This window comes from Planococcus citri, chromosome 3 (assembly GCF_950023065.1).
Source record: "Planococcus citri chromosome 3, ihPlaCitr1.1, whole genome shotgun sequence".
In the NCBI taxonomy this organism is placed as follows: Eukaryota; Metazoa; Arthropoda; class Insecta; order Hemiptera; family Pseudococcidae; genus Planococcus; species Planococcus citri.
In genome coordinates, this window is record NC_088679.1 from 82713496 (window position 1) to 82736152 (window position 22657).

The 22657-nt window shown below is 34.9% G+C and overlaps 3 protein-coding genes across 4 annotated transcripts in view; all 3 read left to right on the top strand.

Annotated features, from left to right (window-relative positions):
* The first annotated feature begins 1372 nt into the window (after nucleotides 1-1372).
* LOC135839871 (pre-rRNA-processing protein TSR2 homolog) lies at nucleotides 1373-2478 on the top strand. The gene is made up of 4 exons (XM_065356114.1): nucleotides 1373-1675; nucleotides 1755-1851; nucleotides 1930-2165; nucleotides 2260-2478. The coding sequence occupies exons 1-4, from the start codon at nucleotides 1613-1615 to the stop codon at nucleotides 2359-2361; spliced, it is 498 nt and encodes a 165-aa protein (XP_065212186.1). The 5' UTR covers nucleotides 1373-1612; the 3' UTR covers nucleotides 2362-2478.
* Nucleotides 2479-2612: 134 nt separating this feature from the next.
* On the top strand, nucleotides 2613-13000 carry Pmp70 (ATP binding cassette subfamily D member Pmp70). The gene is made up of 16 exons (XM_065356112.1): nucleotides 2613-3194; nucleotides 3812-3854; nucleotides 4231-4421; nucleotides 4508-4577; nucleotides 4727-4753; nucleotides 5035-5105; nucleotides 5234-5414; nucleotides 5638-5850; nucleotides 10705-10774; nucleotides 10879-10973; nucleotides 11046-11253; nucleotides 11350-11555; nucleotides 11634-11735; nucleotides 11821-11994; nucleotides 12082-12243; nucleotides 12327-13000. The coding sequence occupies exons 1-16, from the start codon at nucleotides 3079-3081 to the stop codon at nucleotides 12402-12404; spliced, it is 2007 nt and encodes a 668-aa protein (XP_065212184.1). The 5' UTR covers nucleotides 2613-3078; the 3' UTR covers nucleotides 12405-13000.
* A 1220-nt stretch (nucleotides 13001-14220) lies between these two features.
* stx (stuxnet) overlaps nucleotides 14221-22657 on the top strand; it is a 32327-nt gene continuing 23890 nt past the window's right edge. For both annotated transcript variants that reach the window (XM_065356139.1, XM_065356140.1), the window contains exon 1: nucleotides 14221-15096. In XM_065356139.1, coding sequence (XP_065212211.1) covers nucleotides 14870-15096 — 227 coding nt within the window. In that variant the 5' untranslated portion in view covers nucleotides 14221-14869. The remainder of the gene's footprint in view (nucleotides 15097-22657) is intronic.

A 22657-nucleotide genomic window follows, 5' to 3' on the forward strand; every position in this document is an offset into this window, starting at 1 on the left:
CAAAGAGAATTATAAATATCACATTTTTAAGAAAAATAAACAAAGAATACCGAGTTGGTAAAGTATCCTTAAGCTATAAAAAGGCGAAACAAAAGGCGTCGACCAACATCGAGTTGATATAAACTGAAAAAATACTAAAAATTAAACTTGATAAATTAAAAACACTCGAAAGCGTTTGTTCTAAAAATAACTCCCTCGGGATTGATGGAAAAATGAACGAATGAATTTCAAAAAAATGTTCACTTAGGAAGAACCTTACGTAAGAAGTTTGGAAGCTGTTTGTGTGGGCATTATTTTGAAAATGATCGAAATCCAGTAGAATAGACCCGAAGATTTTACTCAAAAGGTTTGGAACACGGCAGAAAAAAAAATCAATACAATAGCCTATGTACATTCAAAAATACTCCACTGTGCAAAATTTTCAGCACAGAGTTTGTTTTTTTGATTTCGGAAAATTCCATAGACCATCAAAAACCTCATGGCTCATATTTTGAAAAAATGTAAATTTATTTCCATTCCACTTCCAGTAACTTTCTGAAAAGCTTCCGCAAGTTTCCGGAATAATTGAAATGTGCATAAATTTTTGGAAATTTAATATTTATTATTCCATTCCTAATCTCTTATGTAGGCAGTAGGTAACCCACCAAAGCTTGATTAAGTGATGTACTCACCGGAAGCCTCGTTCTGCGAAATATAATTAACTAGAGAGCTCCGCTCCCTGGGCTGCTCGCCTTGTACCCCGCAAACAAATGAAAATATTTCTCCTGAAAATTCCAAAATTCAAAGTCCCTAAAAAAAACTCCAAACGATTTCTGCGGAGCGAAAAATCCCTCTACCTCGTTCAGTTGGATTGGAACACTATTTTTATAACTTTTTTTTGATTTTTTGGACCTTGAATTGAATTTGAAAATTTTTGTTCCAAAATATTCTTTGACATAAAAGGAATCGATAAAAAAAATCACGAAAAAAGATTCATTGGGAGAGGCTGGCCCGCTGGGCGATTGGAAGATCTTTTAATATATACAGAACAATTCATTGATTGAATGATTGGTTATAAAAAAATCATGAGTCTGATCTGATTCAAATTCAATCATTGCACGAAACTCACGAAAGTTCAATTCAAATCAAACACTTTTAATTTTAAAATTAAAACAATAATTAAAACTCTAAAAAAAATAAAAATGATTCCAAAAAAATAAACAAAAATCAAAAATTCAAAAAATTCAAAAAATAATGAAAAAATTTTAAATTTTGCATTTTGCGAATCAGTGTTACCAACAACTTCAGGAACCGAATCGGAAACCAATAAAATCGAGAAATGAGAATCTGTGCAATCTCGTTCAGTTTGTATTTCTTATCACCTTATCACCACCGTCAAACTTCGTGTGGTTTGTGTGGTTCAAAACTTCAAAAGCTAAATTTTTGAACCGTTCAGTGGTCTTGTACGATGAGAAATTTTCAAAAAAATCTAAATAATCTTCTCAAATATTTAATCTGCTTATTTATTACATAAAGTTGAAATCCAGCTTTCGAAACTATTGGTCTCAAGCTAAGCGGTGTTTATGGTTCGTGGATATTTATACCGATTTACTGTTATCACTCGTACATCATCATGGCAAGTAATGAATTCTGCGATTGTGTGATTTCCGTGTTCGGTAACTGGTCTGCTTTACAAGTGAGTAATCCGGTCTGTGTATCTGTTACTTCATAGTTCATACAATATGAATTCCATAATGATTAATCATCTTATTCAGCTGGCAGTTGATCATGGCATGGGAGGTTCTCCTCAAGAAACTCACAAGAAGGTTTCCGACATGGCTAACAGTATCGCAACGTTGTGTTTTTCCAAAAGTTAGTGTTACATGCTCTTTGTCATGTCAATGATTAAATTCTCTATCGATACTTATTGATAATAATATTGTTTCGTAGATGTTACCGATGGAGTAGATATAGCGTCAGAACTAGAAGATCTGATGGATGATAATTTTGATACCCTTTTAGAAGATGGATCAGCCGACGAAGTTGGACAGTTATTATGGGATTTATCTAGACAATGGTTATCAGGCGATAAAGACGGAGTTAATAGCTATATTGCTAGTTTAAAGAAAGACGTCCTTAAAAATCACGTGAAAAGCGAAGTAAATCCAGAAGTCACCGAGGAAATGGTTAATTTTCATTGATTTGCCGAGTTCTTTATCATACGTGTTGTATTTTTGAATCAAGATTTTCTAATTGATGATCTCTTTGTTTCATTACTAGGATGTGGTTGAAGATGCAGGGAGTAGTTCTAATGTTCCTTCGAATCAACCAGATCCAGATGGTTGGGTTGTTGTTAAAAAAACAAGAGGCCAGCGTCATTAGTTTACGTCTCGGAAGACATCATGTTCTTCAAATTACTTATAAAGTGTATTTATAACCCTTAAGTATGAGTAATTTTGTCCATCCTTGAAAGACACACAAAGAAAAGATCATACAATTCTTCTAGTTTTTATTTTATGTACAGTCGTAATCGTGATTTTTAAATAAATTTGATGTCGTTTGTCGAATCGTGAATCGATGTTGATAACGATAACGAATACGAAACGGTTCTTCATTCTTTAATTTCGTTCGTTTGTGAATCATTTAATTCGCTCATTGCTAAAAAAATTCATCCATACAAACGAAAGAGATCATTGGATCATAATTTTTTCTTCGAAAAAAGGGGAACAATTTGAAAGGTTGTAAATAAAGTCAACACTGTTTTCGTTCTTGTCTGTTTTTTTCTCAGTTTTGATTCCTCAACTTGTTTAGTTTTCTTGGTCAATCCGATCACTCGCACTATGGAAATTTTTATACTTTAAACTTTGATTAATTTGTAAATAATTGCTGCGAATGTAATAAGTAAACTCTAATTCCATATTATTCGATGTAATACTCGCGAATTGTACGTTCCGTCGTATTGGAAAATTGCTTCATCTAATACTCAAATTTTTTATCAGTACGAGTCAAGTTCGGTAATCGGAAGTTTTTTTTCCTATAATGCTCACTTTTTAATTATTTTGTACTCGAAGTACTCGGTCGCGAAATAATCACCAAAAAATGGCAGTGTTAAGCAAAAACATAATTAACAAATCACTAGCCGGAGCCGCTTCTTTCACCACGTTGATCTTGGCGTTGAAATTGTTGAATAAATTCAAAAACGATGCTAAGAAAAGGTAAAGAATTTCAAATTATATTTTAATTGATCATTTAACGCCTTGCCAATTCCATAGGTCCGTATCTTTGTACATATCAGAATACAAATTTTACCATTCAACAAAATATATGATGTGCTGGATGAGTATAACAATTCTTTTGTTGCGCATACGATACACATGTACGGAGCTATTCATTGTGTGATAAATTCTCTTTATTCTTGTTCGAATTCAGGAAGTCTTTAGCATCATTCTATTGTGTAACAGTACAGAGTAGTCCAGGTGTCCAAGTCTCTGTATCCGATTTTCACCACACTTGACTGCTACAATTCTATCGATTTTTAAAATAATTCTGCAATTTGATCGACGATTTGAATACAATTACCTGTAACATGGGCAGTTCGAACGTCTTTAATTATTATTCTCATCGTCGTTGAGAATTTATTCGTGCATGAATTGTCATCGACGAATAAATTTGAATACGTTCAACGGATTTGATACAGTTTCAAAAGCTATCATGAATATTCATCAAAATTTTACCGTTTTAGTTGTTCTGTCTGAAGGAAATAACCATCGACTGTACATTGCTATAGTCCAATTGCTAGAATATCTAATCATTTTTGTTTGCTTGATTTCAGAAAAAAATTGGCCAAGAATGAAATCCAATACATGATAGGAGAGGTAGGCATAATCTCACAATTATTGTAATACTTGTTAGTATGAACCTCACTAGATACTCCGACAATGCAAAAAATAAATAAATCGATCCTCGATCGTAAACATTGTCACAAAGTTGAATGCATATTTCCGTAAGATCAATGCGCCGAGAAGAAAAATCGCAAAAATTGATTAAATTTTTACAATTGGTCAAATATTCTACATTACAATGTACCATCGTTATTTATTTACGTATTACTTAAAGTTAGTGCTTAAAATTGGGATCGATTTTTCGAGCGTGTAAAGTAATAACGTTCGAATAAAACGAGTTCTCAATGAAACCGGTTTAAATAATTTTTAAACGAGCATTACTATATACTTAAGTTTTATTGTTTTATAGAAACCTTCAAACAAGAGTCAGAAAGCTCACGTGAATAAGGAATTCGTTCGACAATTATGCGTGATTTTAAAAATTTCCATTCCCGGCGTATTCAGCCCGGAATTCGGATATTTACTCTTGATCGCCGGATCTTTGGTGGCCCGATCGTTGTGTGATATATGGATGATTCAAAATGGCACTATGGTTGAAACGTTCGTGTCGATTTTTGATTTTTCTTCTTTTCCCCCTTGTTGAATGTCTAACCAGATAACGATGATTATTTTCTCCTCTGTTTCAGGGCCATTGTCAATATGGACAAGCAATTGTTCATTAAAAGACTGTTATATTTCTTTTCTGGAATGCCTTGTGTAAGTTGAAAGTTGGGTTTCATCGTACTAAATTAATTAAATCGGATGGGCTCGATGCCTATCAAAAATATAAGTACCTACCTGTATAGTACCTACCTACATATATTTGTTGCCAAATAAAATAAAACTATTTAAATAAATTGTTTCAGATTGCAGTTGTGAATAACATTCTGAAAGTAAGTTCGATGCTCTTTTACATGGATACATACTTACGGCGTGTCCATGTCGTACGTGTATCTTATGTTGTTCTACACATGTAATAATTTCACATCACAGTTGGTAATTACCATCTGCTAGACTCTAAATTACATAGCAGAATTATTACATTTGGAAACAAAATACATACAAACGTACTATTCACATGTTGTATATGTGTACAAAAAGGAAAAGTACGAGTATTCATTCAAGGTAATCTACGACCTTACATTAATCTAAAGCTATTTCTTCTGTTTCACAGTGGAGTTTGGGTGAATTGAAATTAAGATTGCGAACGAGATTAACGCAGCATTTATACGATCAATACTTGAAGTAAATTGAAATCGATAATTTCGTTAATCCATTTTTATTTACGTTACGACTCATTGTACTTATTACGAGTATTTCGAGTCTCGACGTAAATTTTTTTCATATTCGACTACATTGGCAATTTTTTTCAGGGGTTTTACGTTTTACAAAATGTCAAATCTCGATAATCGTATAGCAAACGCTGATCAACTGTTGACCACCGATGTAGATAAATTTTGCGACATGTTCACAGACTTATACTCGAACATTAGTAAACCAGTTTTGGATATATTCATTTACGTGTACAGATTGACAGCTACGTTAGGTTTTCAGGTAATGAATACCTATTTCGAGTAATCTTCTCAGGTACCTTATGTTATAATGTAACATAAAGGTGACAAAGTGCACCATTACCGACCTTCACAGATTACAAAATCATCATCCTGCGAATAAGTGTGTTTATTTGCTTTTAATAATTTTAATTTCGTGTTCGTTGTAACTTGTAAGTGGGTAGGTATTTCGCTTACTAATTTTCTTTCATTTTGACGTGTTTCAGACTCCTTCTCTTTTACTAGGATACCTAGTAGTGTCTGGTATGTTTTTAACATATTTACGAAGACCGGTGGGTAGAATGACAGTGACTGAACAAAAATTAGAAGGCGAATTCCGCTACATTAATTCCAGACTTATAACCAATGCCGAAGAAGTCGCCTTTTACAATGGCAATTATAGAGAGAAATTAACGCTCCTCGCTTCGTTTGAAAAACTGGTCAGTATAATATTGAAATGCTCATTATAGGTACTTCAATTGATACGACGGTTGCAGACTGTTGAAAATTGAGTCCATTTTATTCGCAAACTTTTTTTTGAATTTTTTGATGAAAGAAACATTGTTCTTCGTGGAAATCTAAATCACTTCCATATTTTTCAAGGCAGAACTCCTCTGTACTTTTGAATCCTTCCCCCCCCCCCCTTCAAAGGAATTTTGAATTTTTGATAGCTTTTGCTCAAAAATTTCCTTTATTCACAACTCAAAAAAAAAACATCGTATAAGTGATTTTTTTTTCTTTTCATTTTTATTGCGAGGTTTTTTTTCTGTTTCGTCTTCTTTTGAAATCTTGTTGGCATTTCACTTGAAATTACTTACCAACTTGATTGATTGAACCAATCAATATTTGTATTTCGATAAAGTAATTATACAGTCTAGAGTCTGAAGTGATTTGAACGATTAAAACGTTAAAACGCTTTTGAAACCGGTTTAATGGTTCGCAACCGGTCTTGTGTTAATTCCGTAAAAATCATTGTATGGAAACATTTTATCAGCGTAACTTGTAAAGCTTAAAAAAGGAAGGAAGAACTTCAATTTTGGTAATCTGCGTTGGAAAAATTGAGGAGCTGAGAATCAAAACTCACATTTGCCAAAAAAAAAAAATACCGTTTTATGGCGGATTTGGATATACCGTTTTACACTCTATAATGTGACATATTCGGTTTTTTTGGATCAAAGTCATTTTGGTGTGAAATTCACCTTCAAAACCAAGGGTTAGAATCAAAACTCACATTTGCCATTGGCAAATGTGAGTTTTGATGAAAACTTAGTTTTGTTTGCAAAATTCCATAGGGAAAAGTTTGATAACAAGCTGAATTTTGGTACACGGGGGTTTTTTGATACGCTGAACACGAATTTGGGGTGTCCAGGTGAATCCGGTGTACGCTTCCCCCTTTTTTGTGGACCTTAAGCCCCCAAATTTGTTTTTTTGCGTTTAAGTCCGAAAATATGCAATTTTATGCAAGATTTATGTTTTTTGGGTCGCAGAATACGAATTTGACAATATTTTTTTTGTAGGGGTGGGGGATGAGGGGGTTAGGGGGGCGAGAAATTCAAAATTTGACTATAATGATGTGTGATATGTCGAAATGTATGTTTTTGAGGGTGTAGATCACGAATTTGACAATATTTTTTTCGTAGGGGTCAATGGTGGGGGCTGAGGGGTGAAAATGGTTAAAAATTCAAAATTTGACTATAATGATGTGTGACATGTCGAAATGTATGTTTTCGTGGTTGTAGATCACGAATTTGACAATATTTTTTTCGTAAGGGTTGATGGTGGGGGATGAAGGGGGTGAAAAATTCAAAATTTGACCATAATGATGTGTGATATGTCGAAATGTATGTTTTTGAGGGTGTAGATCACGAATTTGACAATATTTTTTTCGTAGGGGTGAATTGTGGGGGATGAAGGGGGTGAAAACGGTGAACAATTCAAAATTTGACTATAATGATGTGTAATATGTCGAAATGTACCAAGTATGAATAATTCAACTGAAAGTGAGTAATTTTCATCAATTTACTCGATTTTAGTTGTTATAAAGTCATTATAGAGGTTTAATTTACGTTAAAACTCCGTGTTTTGCCTATTCTGCTACATAAATAGGAATAGAACAAATTTTTGCACGTAGATGCACGGGAAATCCCAGGGGCTAGTACTTCAGATAGTGTATTTCAAGATGTCATTTGCCATTTTTGCCCCCGAATGCCCCGGCGACGACAACAGTCAATTATAGTGAAAAATTATGGTGAATTTTGTTTAAATGTTACAAATTTTTTCTTCCAGGGACTTTGACGGCTCTCCAATAGAAAATTCTCCATCCCCCACCCTTCACCTTTTCTACACCTTCAAAAACATACATTTTGACATATCACACATCATTATGGTCAAATTTTGAATTTTTCACCGTTTTCACCCCCTTCATCCCCCACAATTCACCCCTACAAAAAAAATATTGTCAAATTCGTGATCTACACCCTCAAAAACATACATTTCGACATATCACACATCATTATGGTCAAATTTTGAATTTTTCACCCCCTTCATCCCCCACCATCAACCCTTACGAAAAAAATATTGTCAAATTCGTGATCTACAACCACGAAAACATACATTTCGACATGTCACACATCATTATAGTCAAATTTTGAATTTTTAACCATTTTCACCCCTCAGCCCCCACCATTGACCCCTACGAAAAAAATATTGTCAAATTCGTGATCTACACCCTCAAAAACATACATTTCGACATATCACACATCATTATAGTCAAATTTTGAATTTCTCGCCCCCCTAACCCCCTCATCCCCCACCCCTACAAAAAAAATATTGTCAAATTCGTATTCTGCGACCCAAAAAACATAAATCTTGCATAAAATTGCATATTTTCGGACTTAAACGCAAAAAAACAAATTTGGGGGCTTAAGGTCCACAAAAAAGGGGAAAGCGTACACCGGATTCACCTGGAAACCCCAAATTCGTGTTCAGAGTATCAAAAAACCCCCGTGTACCAAAATTCAGCTTGTTATCAAACTTTTCCCTATCGTCGTAATTGAAACAGTGAAAAACAATTTGATTGCAAATCTTGGAGTCAAAACTCACATTTGCCATTCTTTGTCTGGATATTGAAGCAGAAGGGAGCTAGGTGAAAATCAGTCAACACAGGGAATCGTGTTCTAGTAGCGCTATCTAATGATTCATTTTGGTATTATAAGTTTTTTCAACTGGCAACACTACTAACTCAGTTTTTCGCGTTTTTCTCAAAATCGTTTATGGTGGCAAATGTGAGTTTTGATTCTCAGCTCCTCAATTCTTAATTAATACAATCCGATGGGATACTTTAGCTCAATCAAGAGGTTGGAATCAATTTAATGATTGAATAAAATTTTGCCAACTAAAGTCGTACCTTTTAAAAATTAGTAACTTGAAAGACGTGTAATTTTCATTAAAGCTACATACAATCAAGGCATGTGGCACATTCAAGAAAATACAGGTATTGTGGATTGATGGTCGATTTGAACTCTGAATGAAAGAATTTTAAAACGGGACTCGGGTTTTTTGAACTTACCTCGTAAAAAAGGAGGCCTGCAAAGTTCGCGAATTGTCAAATTTTCAAAATCGTTCGAAATAGAATTTCGTTTGAAAAGCAATGTAGGTATGTAATAAAATTGATAAAATCATCAATTTTTGGATCAAAATGGGGAAAAAATGTAGGAAAAAGACATTCAAAAATGCTCTATTGTGCAAAATTTGAAGGGCGTAATGTCTTTTTTCGATTTTTGAAAGTTCAAAAGCCCATGAAAAGTAATGAAATTTAACATGATAAGAGTAGGCAAATTTTAGCCTCGCTCCTCCTCTCTCCACAAAAAAATCTTGAAGTGTTTAGTTTACGGAATGCTTCTCCAATGAATAATTCATTACACCATTTTTCAATTATCAATTATTGGTAATTGAAAAATAGTGTAGGTTTCTGACTCATCCCTCCCTACTTCCCTCCTTCCGAAAAAATGTTGGAATGTCCGCAGACTGAATTAAAATATGAAGTGTTGACCTTCCTCCTCCTTCTTCCACCTAGTGGTTGAAAAATATCATACCAAAACTTTTACTCAAGTTCTGCTTGTGCATTTTGATTGAAATTTTGTCAACTGTCAAGACACCTTGTTTGGCTAAAACTTGAAAGTTTAAATGTCATTAAGAATTTGAGACGTAAACTTTTTGTAAAATCGTCAGCGAGAAAGAGGTTAGATCGAAATTTCTGTAAAAGATGATAATATTTTCTGGGTCAGTCTTGGTCATAAATCGGCTTGGTTCTGGCTGATTTTCAGCCATCATTGGCCCCTCAACCTTTCTTTGGGAACGTGCGATGGTTTTTTCTGAAGTTTAAATTTCTTACCTGCTTGTTGCGTCTAAAGGTAATTGAGAAAAAAAGTTCAAAGTTGATTTTTTTTGAAAGCTCGATTTTCAAACCTCATCAAATTTTGAAGCTGTATAAGAAATTTTTTAAAAACCCAAAAAGCATGCATTTTTATGATGTTCACAACTACGAACTTTTTGTGCGGGATCCGTAAAACTATGGCGGGGTGGGATAGGGGTTACGGAGCCTCAAATTGTTGGTCAAAATGTAAAAAAAAAAAAAATGTCAAATATCGTGTAACACATCGTTTTGTATAATATATTCTCGAGGTCGCTGAATACGAATATAAACTTATTTTTGATTTGCCCCCCTCCAAAACCCTCGTGGCTCCTCAAATTTTCTGAAAATTGAAAAATTTGTGTGACGAATGGTTTGTTAGGTTGTTGGGAGCGTTGAATTTGAATATCGGTGTATTTTTTTGATTCTGTCCCTCCAACGCCACAAGTAATGCCCAAAATTTTTTAAAAATTGAAGAAATCGAAGTTATCCTAATGATTAAAAACATTCGCAAGGTTTCCATGCACAACTTTTGGTTTCTTTGGAAAGGAAGGCCAGACCAGTGGACTCTAGGAAGAATGAGTTGAATTTTTGTAATCGTTATGAACATGAACCAACCAAACGTGCCTATGCATTGCATGAAAAATTTGGAAGGGTTAGCAAAGACTCCCAGAATGCCCTTGATATACATATGTATGCAGTATATATTTCATTAAAAATTTGGAACATTTTTATCGAAACACATTTAACGAACGCCCTTTGATGTTACCTATTATCTGGCATCTAATTTGTTACGGTTCGTGTCATTACAATAAGATAAATTCAACGAATATCAGGAATGATTACCTACGTGTTTTTATCAATATTTTGTGTTTCTGTGCAGACGGACCATTTACGTAAATTCTTAGAATTTCGTGTGCTAATGGGAATAGCAGACAACATTGTTGCCAAATGTAAGTAAAAATTGAAAATTCAGTCAGCAGAATTGAAAATACATTCAAATAGTGTATGTAATAGGTAAATTATTACAACGATGGAATTCGATTGTGTGTTGCAGATATTGCTACCGTAGTGGGATTTTTCGCCGTAAGCATACCATTCATGGATTCACGTCACAGCTTTACCGGGCTCGGTAAAGATGAACGATTCAGAGTGGGTATTTTTAGTGAATAAAATCAGCACCCTGAAATCGACCTATTCATAATTGTAATTCTACTATTGCAGTTTTATTATACGATGGGCCGTATGCTTGTTAAACTTGCCGAAGCTATTGGAAGACTGGTATTGGCTGGTAGAGAGATGACCAGATTGGCCGGATTTACTGCCAGAGTCACAGAAATCATGGTCGTACTGGATGATCTGAATAAAGGCCATTACGTTAGGAACATGGTACAGAATAATCCCGAAAATGGTATCGCGAATGGTGAAATATGTACGTAAAACTCGAAACCTGTCTATATGTATCTTCTAATCTGTAGAATTGCCTAAATTGACTATGACTACCTATTTTTTTCCTCTCACGATGAAGGTTTGCCTACCAAAACACTGATACCTGGCTCGGGCATTATTAAATTCCAAGATAATATCATCCGTTTCGATAATGTCCCATTGGTCACTCCTAATGGAGACGTTCTCATCGAAAGTCTTACATTTGAAGTGAAATCCGGTACCAATGTGTTGGTCTGTGGGCCAAACGGTTGCGGAAAATCGTCACTGTTCAGGATTCTGGGCGAAGTAATTCAAATCTTTGTACTGTATTTGAACAGTGTGCGCAAAAGACGAAGCAAATCTAATTTTTCGTTTGCTTCGTAGTTATGGCCGTTATTCGGAGGAATGCTGCGTAAACCACCTCGTGGAAAATTATTTTATATCCCTCAACGTCCGTACATGACATTAGGAACATTGAGAGATCAAGTATGTAAATCAACATTCAACGGTTGCCCTTTATTTGTTTTCACACTTCTCGCGATCTAATTTTGAATCGAAATTTCACTCGCAGGTTATTTATCCGCACACGAAAGAAGAAATGTTGAAGAGAGGTAAAACAGACAATGACCTTAAGAACTTCTTGGATATAGTTCAATTATCTTACATCCTGAATCGAGATGACGGTTGGGATACGGTCGCTGATTGGATAGATGTGCTTTCTGGAGGCGAAAAACAACGAATCGCTGTAAGCATTCGCCTACGTAACGTCACCGCGCCGCAGATGCTTCCATCATCTTATCTTTTCACTAATGAGGCTTAATTTGATTCGCAGATGGCTAGATTATTCTACCATAAACCTCAATTTGCCATATTGGACGAATGCACCAGCGCTGTCAGTGTAGATGTCGAAGATACCATGTATCAATACTGTAAAAATAGTAACATCACCTTGTTTACGGTCAGTCATAGGAAATCTCTGTGGAAACATCACGAGGTAAACATCATTTCACGTTCGCCAACAATTTTCATTCGCAAATTGCAATCGACTATAATATTGGCTTTTTTTTTAATGCGCAGTATTACCTACAAATGGACGGCCGAGGAAGTTACGAGTTCAAAAAAATTGAACCCGATACTCAAGAGTTTGGATCGTAGGCGTTTTTACTATCCATACAGGGTTCGGAATGTGATAAATTCTGTGGTTAGCAAAGACGCGTTAGTTACCATTATTTATGCCCATCTTGACAAAACAACAATCTTTTACGGAGGGTTGATTTTGTGGACGTTATTTTTATACGAGTATTTTACGTACCTATGCCCAAGTTTATATCGTTAAATATCTCATTGTATACTCGGTTTATTTTCTATTTTTTTTTTTTTTTTTTTCGTTATAATATTCTTTTGTGTAGTTTGAATGTTTGATTCTTGCTTAGGTGTGTAGATCGCCCTATTTAATGGTTTACTTACGAAGTTTTTCCATTTCATGAACAGAAGTTCTTAGTTTTCTAAGTACATATATACTCCTTCGTTAGTGTTATTGTATCGTCACTAGATACGATTCAAATGTTTTCATTGGTTCTGCAAGTGTGATGTTATTCTGATATTTTTCTTGTTTGGAGTATGGTTATGTATTTTTGTTTTTAACGTTTATAATACCTATGTATTTTTTTTTTGTTTTTTTTCTTTTCTTTTTTTTTTCATGTACTTATGAACATACCTAATTAGGTTAATAAAGCTGTATTTGAAATGTTCTAGTGTTTTTGAAAACGTTTTGTGAATTTTTAGTTTCAAATTTCGGAGATTTTGAAATTGCAGTTTTGCACAATAAGGAAAAAACTAAAAGTTTTGTTACTAGTTATTAAATCAGAGTTCTGCAAAATTTCAAAAAATATTGTCTATTTTAAAAAAAAAATGAATTATCAGTTGAATTCTTTCCTCATAATCAAATCATTTTCAAAAATGTAATGTAGGTAGTAGGTACTGGGTGACCCAAAAGTTACGCAACCCAAAATTTTTTTTTAAATAAAAAATACGTTTATGAGCAGGCTTTTTCAATTGCGTTGTTATTAATAGTAGGAGGGTACTCCCCCAAGTAATTAAAGTTTCACCCCCCATTCGAATTGCATAGCGCACATTTTGCAGGGGCAGACCAGGCATACTTGAATTATATTACCAAGCAGACAATTATCATAGGTGTACGAAAGGTTGCCTACGTCGGATTATTTTAAGGTGGCTTATGCAACGCTACACGATGGTCTTCACCAGATGATGCACCCCCCGCCATTCGCCGATCGTTATTTAATTTTTCAGGAAAAAAAACTTTAAACATTTTTTCGTGAAAAATCGAAAATTTTTACTTAATACTAAAAATGTGGTGGAAGAATCATTACAAGGGAACAAGTTTATTAGCTGTGAATCACTTGGAGTCTCTGCTATGCAACGACTGCCATTTCATTTCTTTTTGGCTGTTGATATTTTTTCAAGGAACCAATTTTTCGGTTGCAGAACTTTTAAGTCACCCGGTACCTGTACCTGATGGACTCTTTTTTGCAGTAATAGAATGCATAAATTAAATGCCGAACTTCAAGATATTTTTATTGTTTATCATCTTTGTAGCTCAAAAAGACGAAAACTCTGATTTATGGTTATCTACAGAACGCTGCAGAATTTACAGAAAACGTAAAAAATTAGAGGTTTTGAGCGCTCATGATAGACCAATAGACTCATTGTCACTTGTCAGTAGAAGACTAAAGTAGAATGAATCGGATAACGTTACAACGTTACAATTTGTACAAGATGAAGATACAAGAAACGAAAAATAACGAAAAAGCATTCTGTTTCCACAATATTTCTATCTCCTCCATCCACAATTTGAGACTGTTATTACATCGTTGGATAAATTCTACCACTATTATAAATTCAAAATTCCCTCTCCACTGCCGAAGAAAGAAAGTCATGAAACGAAACTCACTCCGAATCCGAAAAGTAAGTAGTCGCTGGTGAATATGCATACGCAACTAACGAGTAGATCTTCTCTGTGTGACCTATTTGTGTGAAATTTTTACTTTTTCCTCGTATTTCTCATTAATTTTAGCTGTAAAGTTTTATAAATTTTTACCTAAACTTTGTATCATCGTTTTTATAGTGTTTAAAGTAGTTAAAGTTCAATCTGTTAATTGTGTTTCGTTGTAAATTATCAAGTATTAAAATCATCTCAGTGACGTTTCCAATACAGTTGAAAGTGTTTCTAATATCCGTGTAAAAAAAATATAAATTTCTTTTTTCAATTAATCCGAAACGTTAACTTCATCTTAAACAGTTCGTTGCGAAGCAGATTTACCAGTCTTTAGTCCACAATCGTAAGAATTATCGATACAATGCGCGTTATTAATATGTAGCTCATCGATCAACGATAAACTCCTGTATTGATTGCTGAAATTGATATTACAAATATATCCGAGTTATTGTCGCCGATTGTGTTTCGTAAAAGGTGATCGTTCTTCTGTATTAGTTTCGAGAAGTTTGGTGTTTTTCAAAAAAACGTAAACAACGCGCAGGTTATTCGAGGTTTTGCGTAAGTGTAAATAAGTTATCGATTCGTGCAGATTGGAAATCGGTCAATGATGGATAATTCAATTAATCGCGAGCGATGCGATGATCATCGGCAATCGTTGTTTCAAAATGGGTGTGGTTACTCGCCTACGATTACAATCACTGTTAATCCAACCACCGGTGGCCAGTTCAATTTGGATATGGGCAAAAACGATACTATCGAGAACTTGAAACGAATCATTTCGAAGAAACTCAAAGTATCCAGAGATAGGATTTGCTTGCTGTATAGAGAAAGGTAAATCATCGCTAATATACATATTATTAGATACGTATTTGAGGACGAAGGGTCGACCTGTAGTCTAGATCTGTATCTCTAAAGATACGTCATAGCACAAAATGTCGATAGAATGGGAAAACTGGCAATCCGTGCTGAGACTACTTCAACTCCATTCACCATCCCTAATTCCGTACAAAGGCATTTCATCCATCCAATTGGTCTTTTATCCTTTGCAAAAGTTGTCTACGAGTGAAAGCTCAACTTGCATGCTTTAGGCCTGCACTAAAGAGTACGGTAACACTGCCATTGCACTGCCTCTATTTAGTAGGTTTACATAACGGAACTAAAACGGTACAAGTTCGATGTAGATTCTGTACTCTTATATACGCGTATTTACTGATGGACGAAGCCATGAAACGAATGTTTTTCTACACGATGAAATTAACCGCAAAACTATCAAATGACTCGATCAGGATCAGTACAAAAATAGTCGAAAGACATGTCAGAAAAATGACCATTACCTTGCACACTTCACAATACTGTGCGCTGTTTATCCAGTTCACTTGGCGTAACCAAGTCGATAGGTATCAGTCAGTTTAACAGCACTCGAGTTCTATTGCCTAATCTTACATTCGGCTAATCCGTGGATAATAAATTGAAATTTTTCATTCGAAGGGACCCATGATTACGTATATAAAAAACTTGGATTTACTCGTATCGAGTGGAGCGCCAGCCATCCCCATTCCCCAGCCCAGCCAGCTTCAGTTCATCAAATGACCTACTTCGTATCTGTAATGTACCGATACGATACCGAATCTCTCACTCTGCATAGACCTATTATTCATGGACGGAAAGTTAAAATATACTTTCACTTTTTTTTCATTCGTATTCAAAATTGATAATAAGGCGAAACAGAGCCGGGTATTTGAGTATTCTGTTGATTTGCCTACGAGTACACATACACACTTACCTATACTCGTATTATGATTAGCGTAGTATGTACATATTTGATATTTCAGACTTCAGAATAGGTTCTCAACTTCTCACACAGGCTAAAAAGTAATACCTATTACACCTAATAGCTCGAGTAATGCAATTACTGGGTTAACAGCTTCTGTGCATGTGCGGTAGGCGTCAGACGATAGGCAAATAACTGCGACTGCGACTGCGAGTACATTTACGTATATATCATTTGCATAAAATTACATTCGAATGCGGCCGATGTAGGCAGCAAATACACATTATACCTAGGTGGAGATTTGTGAAATCTATTTCCTTTTGTTAGTGTTACTCGTACTTCGTAGATGGCCAGTTAGGCAGTTAGTGAGTTTTTCAATTAGTAGGCTGTGGTCTGTGGTCAAGTTCCGCCATATCAGACAAAGTTTACCCAACTTTTTTGTAGGTGCGATATATGTACATGGGTGTATACAATATACGTAGATACTTGAAAGAATTTAATACATGCTGGCAATGCCCAGTAAGTACAGGAATATTATAGTTTTTGAGAGTATCTAAGAGATCCCATGTAGGATGCGGAATTGAAAATGCAGTTTTCTCGGTGTACTTTATATTGTATTAATAGTTCAACATATACGAGTATTATCCCAATTGTAATAATTGCACCACCTCCCCCCCTTCCTCGCCGATCCTGCGGGGCAACTTCTTTTTTTCTTAAGTGGGACATCCTAAGGAACATTTTACAGCAAACTTGCCAACCAAAAAAAAAGTTGACCTTACTAACAAAATGGCAGCCATTTTGATTGACAAGTCAGCCAAAACCGCAAATTTCCAAGCTAGATCGAAAGACCGTGCAAAAATTTATCACCAGACAAAATTTTAAAAGCAGAAGTGTATTTTTTGATTTTTGGTGAACTTTTGAAAATTAAACTTTGGGCCAAAATTCAGGAAAAAAATTAAAATTGTGCCAGTTTGACCCAGAAAGCTGAGATTTGAGGTATACCCTATTTTCGACCTGCCAAAAAACGCATGGAAACGATTTCAACCCGTTTTGAGCAATTCTAGAACCTCCACCAGATTTTTAAAACTAGAAATTTCCAAACATTTTCATCAAATGCAGTTGGAAAGCTGAAAATTTTATTCTGTAAACTAATTTCAATACGCATATGAAATCGACTGCAGGCAGATTTCAAGTCGTTTTGGAGTCTTCAGCTGTCTTGTGGAAATTTCTGGATCCTCTAGTAGATTTTTGAAAATTGAAATTTCTACTAAGTTTCATCAAAAATGGAGTTTGAAAGCGGAAAGAAGTTTTTTAAAAAACTGCTGGAGGCTCGAAAACGGATTAAAACTGTCTGCAATCCGTTTCGGAATTAACGTCAAAAGTCTAAAATAGGGTCTAACCAGAATTTCATCTTTCTGCCTCAAGCTGAGGCGAAAGGGTAATTTTTCAAATTTTCGAAGAAGTATGAAATCGATGGACAAAATCGGTTTGTTTTTTTTACACGGATTTTGGCAGATTTTCGAAAATCTGGATTTTGGCAGATTTAAAATCCACGAGAATCTGCTAGGATAGTAGCTTTTGAAAATGGATTTTGGATGTTTTGAAAGTTTGTGGTGGGGATCTAAAAGGTGTTTAAAAAAGAGATTCAAAAAACGTTCAAAAACCATATTTCCGAGAATCCGTGTAAAAAAAACAAACCTAATATGTTTCGCACTGGAATGTACGCAGATTTTGAAAAAAAAAATTACGGGTATGGTAACCTTATTAGCCAGGAAGGTCCGAAAAATTGCTGGAAGCTTCAAAACGACTTGAAACCACCTGCAGTCGACTTCGTAGTGTATTGAAATTAATTCTCAGAGTAAATTTCGGCTTTTCAACTCCATTTTGATGAGATTTTGTGAAAATTTCAAGTTTCAAAAATCTGCTGGAGGCTCCAGAACTACCCAAAACGGGTTGAAACTGTAATTTGACTGGTCAAAAATGGGGTATACCCTAAATTTCAGCTTCCTGCGTCCAAAGGATTTTTTTCTCATTTTCGGCCCAAATTTGATTTTCAAAAATTCACCAATAATCGGAAAATAAACTTTAGAACTTGAAATTTTGGCTGGCGACTAATTTTTGCATGCTCTTTCGATCTAGCTTTGTCGAGTTCAAAACTTTTCGTGCGAGTCCGAAGTTTGTTAGTAAGGTCAACTTTTTTCAATAATAACAATGCCATGCCATTAACTCTGATAATCTCGATGTGGTGGAATTTTTTCATTATACTTTTTTCAGTGATCAGCGCGAAAAGTTTTATAAAAATCACCCATCGAAGTTGAATTTGAAACGTACGTATACGTAATTTCAAAAAAAGGTTGTCCATTTTTATTTTCATTTTTATTTATTTATTTTTTTTGATTTAGTAAACAATCCTTGGAATATTCGATGTTTTAAAACGACCCACTAAAAGCGACGTATTCGTTGAAATGTTGTCTGTCTTGCCTGGACTGATGCTCGTCTCAAAAATAACCAGTTTTAGGTCGTTCCAGAACATCCAGCGGTTAATTTTCAATTTTCTCTAACAAATATCAAGGGAAGATTCCCTATTAGCAGAAAATTTTTTGAACCGAACAAAGCTGAATCTAAAGAACTTGCAAGAATACGAATAGGTACTGGTACGTAATTAGCCAAAATTGCCGGTGCCGAAGTGCATTTCCTAATTGTTAAAGAATTTTTGAAAATCAAATTTGGATTTGGCTAAAAATGGGGAACAATCGAAATTTTGTCAAATTGACCTAGATGGTTCAAATTTGATAAGTATGTACATATTCTATTTTTTACTGTCCTTTTAATCGATTAGAAATGGTTTCAAACCGTTTTGGACAGTTCTGAAACTTCCATCAAAATTTTGTAAGTTGAAATTTTCAAAATTTTACCCAACAAAATTTAAATAGCTAACATTTATTGTACTTTAAACCCCAATTTTAACCTACCGAATCAATTGAAGGTGATTTCAAGACGTTCTGGGTCTTCTGCCGTATTTTGGAGATTTCAGATTTTCAAAATGTGTCTTGAAAACTGTGAAAATTAACATTAGCTCGTATAAATGCTAATTTGAGTGACCCCACTTGTGACTTGACTGATTACATAGTACATCTACATACCATGCATTCGACAAATTTTTCGACATTTGTGGGAAAATCGAAATTTTTACAATATGGCAGTAGACTCGATCAGAGTGTTGAAATTAGGGCATCACGAAGTAAAATATTAAAACTTGGACTTTATTGGATAAAATTTTGTACACATTTCAGCTTTCAACAATCTGCTGGAGGCTCCAGAACTAAGTACGTTAAACGATGTGAAACCGTTTTTAATGGATTCTGGACCGCGATTATGAACATTCGTTAATGTTAACGAATTCGTTGACTCGTATTTTTTGTCTGTGACTTTTCGTTAACTTTTCGTTAAGCCATGTTAAAGTTTACGTCAGTTAAGTTAACGAATAGTTAACGAATTCGTTAACTGTAACGAAAATTCATAATCGCGGTCCTGGGAGGGGAAACAGTTTTCTCGGTCGATTTGGTAAAATTAGGATTTTCCCCATTTTTGACTCACTCAACCTGCACGAGTAGGTAAACAAGCACTTTTCAGTCATTCTGGAGCCTTCAGCCAGTCTTCTATTGCAATAGGCTGTTACTAAAAAATTCCAGTTCAGAAGCTAATTTTTGACTAGTAGATTAATTCCAGTATGTACCTAAAAATACAAGAAGTCGAATTTTTCAAAATGACATATCACAATGGCTCATTTATTTAAATGCTGTCTATTGAATTTAGTTTGTACATCAACGACTTGATTCAAAAAAAAAATCGGGTGATTTCATAGCTTGCAGCGAGTTTTTAATCTCTTACAAGAGTTCCAAATCGCTTATGCTTAGGAAAAATCAAAACGAACTTCAGTAGAGATGCCATACCTATAATTTTAGTTAGTGCCCGGTGCTTATTGGTAATTCGATTGACTATTTTAGGTGTTCATTACCATGAAATTCCAAGTGTGTCAGTTCAAAATCATTAATTTCATTTTTCGGTTCTATCTAAGTATGTACATTTTCGAATTTGGTTTTGGAAATCCACAAATCTACTCGTTCTGATCAATCCTCATTTACCAAAATAAGTGATAGACTACTCGGAATTCAATTCTTTATTCCAATATCACTATCTAATTTTTCACCACTACTTGCATAAAAATTTTTGAAGTTCATCCGTTGAACTTGTTCCGGACGTTGTGGGAAATTGAGACGTGATGAAGTGTTTTCTATTCATTATTGGAGTAAGTATTATTTAATAGAAATTATTGCAATTCCGTCGCATTATTGTTCTCGATTTAGTGCCCCTAAAATTTGATACCTTCCAGTATTACCAATGCGTTTTTTTTTTCATAAATTATTTTCGATGAGGAAGAAGAGCTACGTGAAAGTGGTTCCCGATTGAGAGGTTTAAAATCATTTTCTCTTTCTTCAAAGCGGTTCTTTTTGTTTTGGGGACCCGATGATCCTATTTTAATGTTCTTGCTGCTCCTATCCATTCATTTTTTCGATAAGTTACAAATATTTCAAACTAAAAATCGATCCGTTGAAAAATGATGTTCAACTTTTTCTGAAAACATCGCAGTACGTACGAGTATACGATTAATTTATCATCTAGTAAATTCAATCCCAAAACCATACAAGCTACCTATACATATATTATTGACAAAATGTGGTGAAAAAAGTCTCAGATAGGTAACTCGTGTATGGCGAGAAAGAAAGAGAAAAAATTGATTTGATTTTCATTTTTTGCGGTGCTTCATTTTGTCTTTTTTCAAATTACCAACTTACAGCCACCCTATAAAAATGCTATTTTCATATTTTTCAGTCTTTCCGTTCGCATTGCTATTACGTTGGAGATTTAAATTCTTGTTTTTGTTTTCAAAATACGAGTCGGTATAATAGGCAACTATTTGCCAAGGACACGAGCAGACTTTCGTGAGGTATTCTGAAATTTCATTCGCTTTAAGTTTGTTTTACGTAGGGACTCTTCGTTGAGCGTTCACACCACAGGCATTTCATATCTCAACCTACCTACGTTAGATTTATATTGCTTCTTACAAAAGGGTCTTTCATTTTGTGTGGTTCACGCAGATCGATTACAGCTTTTTAAAAGGCAAACGTATACTTATGTAGGTATGTATGCGTAGAAGTAGATGTACCGGCTATATTACCTACCTACGTAATACTCGTGTTGGTATATTTTTTTCCCAACGCTTCGATGCTTCATTCGTCGAAAACTATAGCATCCTACGATCGACAACGACAACGATAACCAAGCCGACTTGAACCTACACGTAACCAAACCACATTTCGCCCTCGTTTTGCAAAACAAAACATTTGAATTTCATCAAACACGTGTCAAGTAAGATTTTTCATGTGGCTGCTTGGGTAGGTAATAGCCTAATAGGTATCTGATTTGGCTTTGACGGCGACGACGCGAGGGTTGAATAAGAGCACCAGAAAAAAAGTAGATACGTAATTTCAATCAGGGAAGGGTTTCAATTCAAAAGATGAAATAAAAAGTAACGAGTTTAATTTTTTGGAACGGGAACGGGAACGGCACAAAAAAGCTAATGGAAATCGCATGCGGGCTAAACATTAACGGAGGATTTTTGCGACACAACGATGACGACGCCGCGCCGCGCCGCATTGCCGTTGTATTCGTAACGATATCTCTTTGTTTTATACGTTACTGGAAAAAAAAATCCGTATTTTCTACTTTCACCATTTTTACGTTACGCGACATTCATTATATTCAACATCGGAAGCGATCGTTGTATGCTTTTACGTGGCGTAAATTAAACAAGGGCGTGTGGTGAAGGGAACTTGGTTGCTGGCTATCTCCCTTCAGAGATTGTGGTAATAAAGATCGGCTTTAAGCAACAAAAAAAAAAATGCATTTGAAGTGTCACAACAAAACAACGACGAGTGGTCAGTTTGTTTCAAAGTGGCACCAAAGTTGTAGCTTGCAGAATGGTTCACTGAGGTGATGAACAACTCGAGTGAATTTGTACTACATACACGTAGCTTAAAGTCATTAAAGTGGCAGTAGTTGCAGCTGAGCCTGAAAAAATGTGGCAAAATGGTTCATTGAAGGACCATTCTGGTTTTTTTTTCAATCAAAGAAGCCCATTTCAGGACCATGTTTGTGTTTCAAAGTGGCACGTACAAAATGGTTCGTTCAGGGGAGGGGGGGGTCAATTTGCATTTTCTGCTGTGAAAGTGCTTCATTGAAAAATACGTTTGTATTTTCTTGTCGAAGTGACCAATTGAGGGACTATTTTGAATTTTTTGAGAAAGTGGTCGATGATATTCGTTCAATTTTTCATTATGTCTGCAGTTTGTTCACGCTTATCGAGGATTTTTGAGCAATTTCCCAAAATGATATTCTGTTTCGTCGACTGTTTGTCATTTTTAATGGTTTTTATCGCGTTTCAACAAACTTCTCGGAGCGTTTTCTTGAAATTTTCACTCGCAATTAAATCTATTGTTTTCCCATCAAATTTATGGCTAAAATTTAATGCAATTTGATTCGAGTGATATTTGACAAACT

Bases quoted from the DNA above. Each gene is read 5' to 3' on its own strand.
- LOC135839871 (XM_065356114.1), top strand. From the start codon at position 1,613: ATGGCAAGTAATGAATTCTGCGATTGTGTGATTTCCGTGTTCGGTAAC. The intron at 1,676-1,754 runs GTGAGTAATCCG...CATCTTATTCAG, and splicing joins GTAACTGGTCTGCTTTACAA to CTGGCAGTTGATCATGGCAT. The intron at 1,852-1,929 runs GTTAGTGTTACA...ATTGTTTCGTAG, and splicing joins AACGTTGTGTTTTTCCAAAA to ATGTTACCGATGGAGTAGAT.
- Pmp70 (XM_065356112.1), top strand. From the start codon at position 3,079: ATGGCAGTGTTAAGCAAAAACATAATTAACAAATCACTAGCCGGAGCC. The intron at 4,422-4,507 runs GTTCGTGTCGAT...CCTCTGTTTCAG, and splicing joins AATGGCACTATGGTTGAAAC to GGCCATTGTCAATATGGACA. The intron at 4,578-4,726 runs GTAAGTTGAAAG...AAATTGTTTCAG, and splicing joins TCTTTTCTGGAATGCCTTGT to ATTGCAGTTGTGAATAACAT.